This window comes from Oncorhynchus clarkii, chromosome 4 (assembly GCF_045791955.1).
Source record: "Oncorhynchus clarkii lewisi isolate Uvic-CL-2024 chromosome 4, UVic_Ocla_1.0, whole genome shotgun sequence".
NCBI lineage: Eukaryota > Metazoa > Chordata > Actinopteri > Salmoniformes > Salmonidae > Oncorhynchus > Oncorhynchus clarkii.
The window spans coordinates 59,196,329-59,203,619 of NC_092150.1; the positions used below are offsets into that span (position 1 = coordinate 59,196,329).

General features: G+C 41.0%; 1 protein-coding gene across 1 annotated transcript; it reads right to left on the minus strand.

Annotated features, from left to right (window-relative positions):
- Positions 1–3,723: 3,723 nt before the first annotated feature.
- Positions 3,724–6,062, minus strand: LOC139407750 (insulinoma-associated protein 1a-like). The gene has a single exon (XM_071151608.1). The coding sequence runs from the start codon at positions 5,967–5,969 to the stop codon at positions 4,557–4,559; it is 1,413 nt and encodes a 470-aa protein (XP_071007709.1). The 5' UTR covers positions 5,970–6,062; the 3' UTR covers positions 3,724–4,556.
- Between the last annotated feature and the right edge of the window lie 1,229 nt (positions 6,063–7,291).

Below are 7,291 nucleotides of genomic sequence, written 5' to 3' on the forward strand. Positions count from 1 at the left end.
GAGTGGGGTTTGGGGTTCAGGGGGAACTGAAGGAATGTGTTGTGATTAGTGAGGACATACTTTGTGGTCACCGCAGGGCGTTTGTGAAGTGCAGTTGAGGACATTTCCTTGTCAGTGTTTTTTTTTATTTTTAAAGAGAGTCCAAGAATATTCAGCGTGATTATGTGACGTTTTACCACGACCGTCTTCTTGTTTTCTACATTACAGAATAATAGTGAAGACATCAAAACTATGAAATAACACATGTGGAATTGAGAGAATGCCAAGAGTGTGTAAAGCTGTCATCAAGGCAATGGGTGGCTACTTTGAAGAATCTCAAATATAAAATATATTTTGATTTGTTTAACACTTTTTTGGTTACTACATGATTCCATATGTGTTGTTTCATAGTTTTGATGTCTTCGCTATTATGCTACAATGTAAAAATAAAGAAAAACCCTTGAATGAGTAGGCGTGTCCAAACTTTTGACTGGTATCCATAATTTCAAAGCTCAGTGATTCACTCATAATGGTCCATTTCATAGAGAATGTTGCAAACTGGACGACATGTAGGAAATTACTTTTAAGAGATGGTGATTGGGTCGAAATAGGCATTTGGCTATTGCTAAATTCAGTATACGTGTCTTTAACTGCCACTTCCCGAAAGTGAGGCTCTTCCCACATGTCAACTCATTATTCTCAGCTTCGGAAGCATCGTCATTCATCAAAGTTCGTGTGGCTATCATTCAACACTGCATCCTTGGAAATATTCTCCAGACTTAGAGGGAGGTGTTGATATGTTGTCAATTTATTATTCTAGACCAAATTTTCTTCCCAAAATGCATTTTACGTACATGTCTTAGCATGTATTTTTTAGGCCAACTGTAAATGCAAATATGTACATATTTAATTCAATATAAACTGATTTGCATATCCTATCATAAAAAAATGCAGAAAATTGTTAATACAAAAAATGATTATATTTGTGTCTACATTCAGCTGGTAAAAGTTGATTGTGACATGATTAAGTTTTTAAAAAAATCCTTATTATAGTGTGGTGCCTGATCTTAATGTATACATTTTCTGTTTTTATCATCCAGCTTAAGTTTTTTTTGTCCAATCATTTTATAAGCTGAGGTTAGAAACAACCATAATAGGGCCATGCCTTAAGTTCCTGACCCATGCCACTCCCAGTGGCAATGACCATATGTGTGATTGACAGCATGTAGGCCTCTATCACAGGCAGCAGGTACTGTGTGAGGGTGTGGCTGGCCCAGCCATCACACCTTTCTACTCCTCCAGTGATCTGGTTGCCATGGAGAACCAGGTGCAGCCCAGGTGTGAAGCGTAGTGTGAGCTGTACAGACATGCTCAGTTACTAAGACACACTGAGCCGGGGGGCCATTTTCTTACCCCCTTAGTTGCAATGTTAAAAAGGTCCCCTTATTTCCTTTTTTTTTTTAAACACAAAACACTGTACTCAGTATCACTAAGCCAAATACAATGTCATTGCATGATTATTAATGTGCTTTCTGAAAAGTGATACTTTTATAATTTTTATACTACAGCCATACTTAAATGGTAGAAAAATAAAAAGAATATAGACCTATTTCCTCCGTTTTAAGCAATCAACTCCAAACCAAAGTTGAAATGTGCAGACTGACTCAACTTAGTGTGCTTGGATTCAGAATTGTTATACTATTTATCCTTTTTAAAAAAAACATTTGAAATTTGCATAAATGAACAATGGTTTGATTGAGAACCATAGGAGTACAGTGGTAGCTATTCAAAATGCCCCTGCCAATTAAGCTACAAGATTTTAAAACATCCCGGCTCAAATTCTCTAACACTTCTATAAACTATTACTAATTGTAATTTGCATAAATTAGCATACAACTTCAGAGATTCAATGCCAAGCAAGGTTATTATAGTTTTTTGATTTTATATTTGTTTTTATTTCTATTCGTTTTATTTGAAATTCTGTTTACTTTCAGTTCGTTTTCAGACCTGATTTACTAGTTTTATTTAGTTTCAGTTGTAAAATAAAAAATAAAAAATGTATTTTATTATTTGTTGTCAGTTTTAGTTGTAGTGTTAGGGACAGAAATCATGACTGGGAGGCTAGAAGCCATTCGTGACTTTTGTGTGTTTTTCGGGATGTCACTTCTTGCAACTCGGAGGCAGTAATACATAAGGTGATGGGTCAGGTCATAGGTCAGGTTCAAATTATAATGGTAATGTTCTTTTGCTCAGACGTTGCATGCATCAACCAATGGTTGCATGCTATGTCATCTAATGTGCAGTTTGGCACCAGATTGCTATAACATATGATGTGGTTAGCTGATATGTAAAATACCTATCCAGGCATTGAAAGATCTGGCATGCGTCAGGAACATACCCAATCTCAATGTGACTTGGATTGAAAAGGAATAGTGCAGAGACTGGTGCCAAAAGAAATATGACGTAAGGAAAATCTCTCTCGCCCATGTTTACACCAATCCAATGCTTTTTAACTTTAGTGGTACATGCAAGAAGAATCAAGTTAGTTACCTAGAAAATGTTTTCCGGTAACAAACTAGGCCTATTTGAAACATTGCTATTTCCTGGCCACATTTACCCCCCAGATTTGAGTTTGTTTTGGAGTCAAGGATAATAGTTTAATATAGTTTTAGTTTTTCAAGCAGGTTTGTTTTTTTTTTTTTAAATCAGTTTACTACATTGTTTTTTCATGATTAGTGTTAGTTTTGATTTCAGCTTTAGTTTGCTATAATAACCTTGATGCCAACCACAAGAAGACCGTGGTAGACATTTTAAATGCTACTACTCTTGAACCATTTCAGCTTCAAACATTAAAACAACTTTAACATGTTCTAAACAAGAGCAATTATAACTATTAACATTATCATAAAATAATAACCCACAGTTAAAGTAACGCTTAAACCATTCAAGCTAGAGACACCAAACCAACTTTCACATGTTCCGGGCATGCTATCTATCAGTCAATCAATCTTTCCATCGACCTACTTTTTCAACTATAAAAGGTCACTACTATTACTACGGTAGCCACTACCACTGCTAGAACTTATTTCACAACCGTAAATACCTTAAGACAAGCTAGCAAGCACACATATTTTCTTTAGGAAATGTACTTGTATAGTTATGTGGATAATAATTAAGTGTCTGATAATATCTAAAACATGTATGTGACTTCTAAGTAGCCCTAGTAGTGACAGAACCTACTGTAGCAGAGTATCCTTTCTCTCTAACTATCCTCTGCTGTGCTGATGGGATGCAGTGAATAAACACAGTGCCCCCCCCCCCCCGTCCCCCCCACTATCTGGTGCAGTAGGGCCATCTCTGCTTCCTGTTGGTCTGCTCTGTGCTGCTAGGATGTCGCTAATGGAGGCTGCCTCTTGTGTGAAGACGATAGCCTGAGACCCAACGTCAGTGTAGTGAGGGGGAGCCTCAACAAACTCAAGTCAAGTGTCTGTCTTGCCACCTGCTAAACACCTGCAACTGCCCTGTGCTCCCTCACTGACTGACCATGCAGTGCCAAGTCGAGGCTGTGTCCATTTACTTACGGACAATAGTGACATGCACTGCAATATGGTGTTGACACCAGCACTATGGCTGCAAGGTCCTACCTAAGCTCAGGTCAGCAAACATAAATTAGTCCAAGTTAGTCAAACAATATGGATTTTTTTGCTTTTATTATTTGGACATTTAGCAAATACTGCAGAAACATACAAACGCGATAAGAGCTTATAGATACAAAACAATCAGAGGGGAAAAAAATATGATTGCATTTAAGAGCATTGATGAGAATGTTTTATAAGCTCATGGTCATTAGATTGTAGCCTACTTCACTCATACACCATTCTCGGTATCTATGTAAACTTGACATAAATAAGTAAAAATGATACTTTGCTATGGCATGAAGAAATGCATTAATGAGTCACACATAAATCACACAAAACAATAATTTACATAAGATAAATTCAATAAATAAATAAATAAAAATCATGATGGTTTACTTGTAGTATATTGGCAATACAGTATGCAAATAACAGTAATGATACAATATCTGGCCAAGGATAAATAAGACATTAAAAACAATCATTATTCGACACATAAATTAAGGCAGTTTTACAGCAGGTGTGTACAAGAGCTCTAATCCAAGGCATTGATGGATAGGGAAAACCTTTCAAATTCTATTATGTTCAGAGACAAAGCTAAAAATGGAATGTCCACAGATTCACAAGCTATAATAAAGCTAATAGATACATTTCCAGCCTGTGAATTAAAAGGCAATTTTATGACAACGGTACAGCTAGGATATCCCTTTCTTAGGTCTAGAAGCTAATGCAAAAGCACTTGTGCAGAGATACTAGAAAAATAAGTTAACAGTCTAATGCTTTACTTTCTTTAGATCAACTAAGATGAGTCTGAAAAATATAGAATTCAAGCTCCAAACAGGATTTAAAATCCCCCTTTACTAAATGCACAGGCTGAGGATGGAGTCGAACTCACGCACATGACTTCCATGCGTACAGACACAGGTTCAACAGGCTGGGCGATTAACAGGCTGGGCGCACAGGCATCTGAAGGAGGATCACCTGCCTGTTTTCTGAGGGATGACATTTGTTGATGTGCCGTGTAAGTCCCGGTGAACTGTAGAACATGGCAGGGCAATATTTGCATGGGTAGACCTGCGAGGAGTGGAGGAGACGGATATGCCTTTCCTGGTTGACTCTGTTGGGGAAGTTCTCTCCACAGACAGGGCACAGGTGGCACCCTGAGGAACTCAGATTCAATGGTGCGTGGCTTGGAGTTTGGTCACTGGGCTTTCCCTCGCTTTGGGATGGTGGATAGGCATCGTGGTCCTCGCTGCTGGTGTTGTGGGAGGATGTGGCATGTTGAGATAGGATGTGCTTTCTCAGGTATGCCTGGCGTTTAAACTTTTTCCCACAGTGATGACAATCATAGAGACCCTCCTCTGATCCAACTGATCCCGACTCTGACAGCCCGGGGCTGGGTGTGTCTCTTTCGCTCCGGAGCTTTATTTCTTCAGACACAGCCTTATCAATCGCCGGCATCTTATCACTCTGGGATTTCATATTTTGCGCACCAGATATTGACGCTGTATTCTGTGGCTTTGGTTTATGCCAGCGCCTATGGGAGGCTAGGTTCGCCGGGCAGCTGAACACCTTATCGCATTCAGGGCATCTGTATTCAACTCTCACAATCCTGGAGCACTTGTGCTGGGCCAGCGCGAACGGGTTGCCATATGCTTCTCTGCACAGTTGACAGACGAACTCACCGAGGGGTTTGTCACCTGCTGCCGGCTGTGGTCTGGGTTTTTGGTCGACAGGCGCCTCTTTAATTTTGAGGCCAAGCACGGGTGATGTGGTCATCTCGTCTTCGAAGTGTAGTTTCCTGATAGCTTTGTTTTTTTTGGATGGAGGCTTGTTTTTACGCTCGGTGTCGCTTGAAGGCCTTTTGGTGCCATTCCCGGTGACAGCGGGTGGGATTGGGTTCGTGGTTGTCCCGGTCCGGTTGCTGTTACTGGTACCGATTTTTAGGTCCACTGGGGCAAAGAGATTATCTAAAGTGGTAAGCGCTGCAGGTGTGGGAAATGATTCAGCAGACACAGGTGAGCCTAGATTTAAACGTCTCTCAAAATATGCCCGTTCATGGTCCTTACTGACGGGCCGGGTGGGGCTGTAGAGCGCCTGGTACAATGCCTCCGGGTTCCCAAACTGAACGGGTTTAGCGTCATGTCCGGGTGCCGCTGCTGTGGCTGATGCCTCGCAGAACACCGATGCTGCTGCTGAGCGCTCAGGGAAGGATGCGAGAGCCTCCGACTGTAGTGCGTCTTTTGGACTCTGTAAAGCGTGTATTTGTTGTCCCTGCTCCTCTTCGTCAGAGCGCACCCTGTAAGACACAGGGTTCGCTTTCTTGTTCCTTTTCACTAAAAACCCTCTTGGCATTTTTGCGGTGGACTAAGGCACTTTGGACCCACAGATGATGTTGAAATAAAATCCAGGTTCAGGTTATTATTGCAGACACATCGGACACTTTGATTTTCACCGTCCCCTGTTATTGATTCGTTCTCTTCCCGAGATGCTTTTACCACGACATAGCTGCACTCTTTTTAAGGAGACATGATGACATTGTTCTCGCCCCTTGTTGCCTCATCCCCAACCAATCAGATGGAACCAACATCCCTATGGATTTGCGAGTGGGTGGGGAGGGTGGAGAGGTGGGCTTGGTTTCGGGTGGAAATGTAGGAGGATTTGCAGATTTCTAAACAGATGTACCTGAGTTTGTATTATATTACTATGTGCTCATTGCCCCCCTCCCCTCTCTCCCTATCCCGTTAAAGGCACACGCCGGGACCCTCCTTTTTTACGGTCTGATGAGTTTGTATAGAAATGCACACGTGCCTCGGCTTTGTGTCTCCTTTGGGGGGGGGGGGGGGGGGGGGGGGGGGGGGGCTCTGATCTGCCAAAAAGGAGACGTCCGTCACTACACAACAACCATCAGAATCTAAAATCCAAATTAGGTAGGGGTGCCTGATTAACGGACAATGACAAAGATTCAGGGGTTGGTGTTGTTTATTAGTAGGTCCTACTCAAAATATTATCTTCAGTGCAGACACGCACACACACAATGTTGAGTGGCATGTTTTAGTCTGCTTCAATTGCATCCATATGCAACCTTATTCGAGGCTAAACCGTTTCGGCAAATTATTTATTGGCAACCTATATTCAAACATGTTGTATAGATTAGGCTATCCCATAAAAACACACAAAGCCCAAACAAGCAAATATATATATATATATATATATATATATATATATATATATTTGCTTGTTTGGGCTTTGTGTGTTTTTATGGGTATATATATATTAAGCAGCGACAAAGAAACATTTTAAGGCATTCATAGCGACATGTGTTGGATACGACAGTTGAACTCGGGACATATGAAGCAGTCATTTTACGCATACATAATTAACAAAAGGGGTTTCCTGTTTTGCATTACAATGGCCGCGCTTGTGCAAGCTGTAGGCCTATACCGCTTGTGATTGAAAAGGAAATTGCACGGTAAAATGGGCCCCAAAAGCAATCTGGCCAAGAGATACTGTCGGCGCGTGCTGTGCGTAATCAGTGCAGTTTGGACAAAGCGGACGGTCTCTAAATGGGCCAAACCATGATTATCTCTCCGTTAAAACAGTCAAACTCAATTCCTTCAGGGTCAAATCATATCCCATCTCTAAAATATAGCTTAGGCTACCCACCACCATCGCGA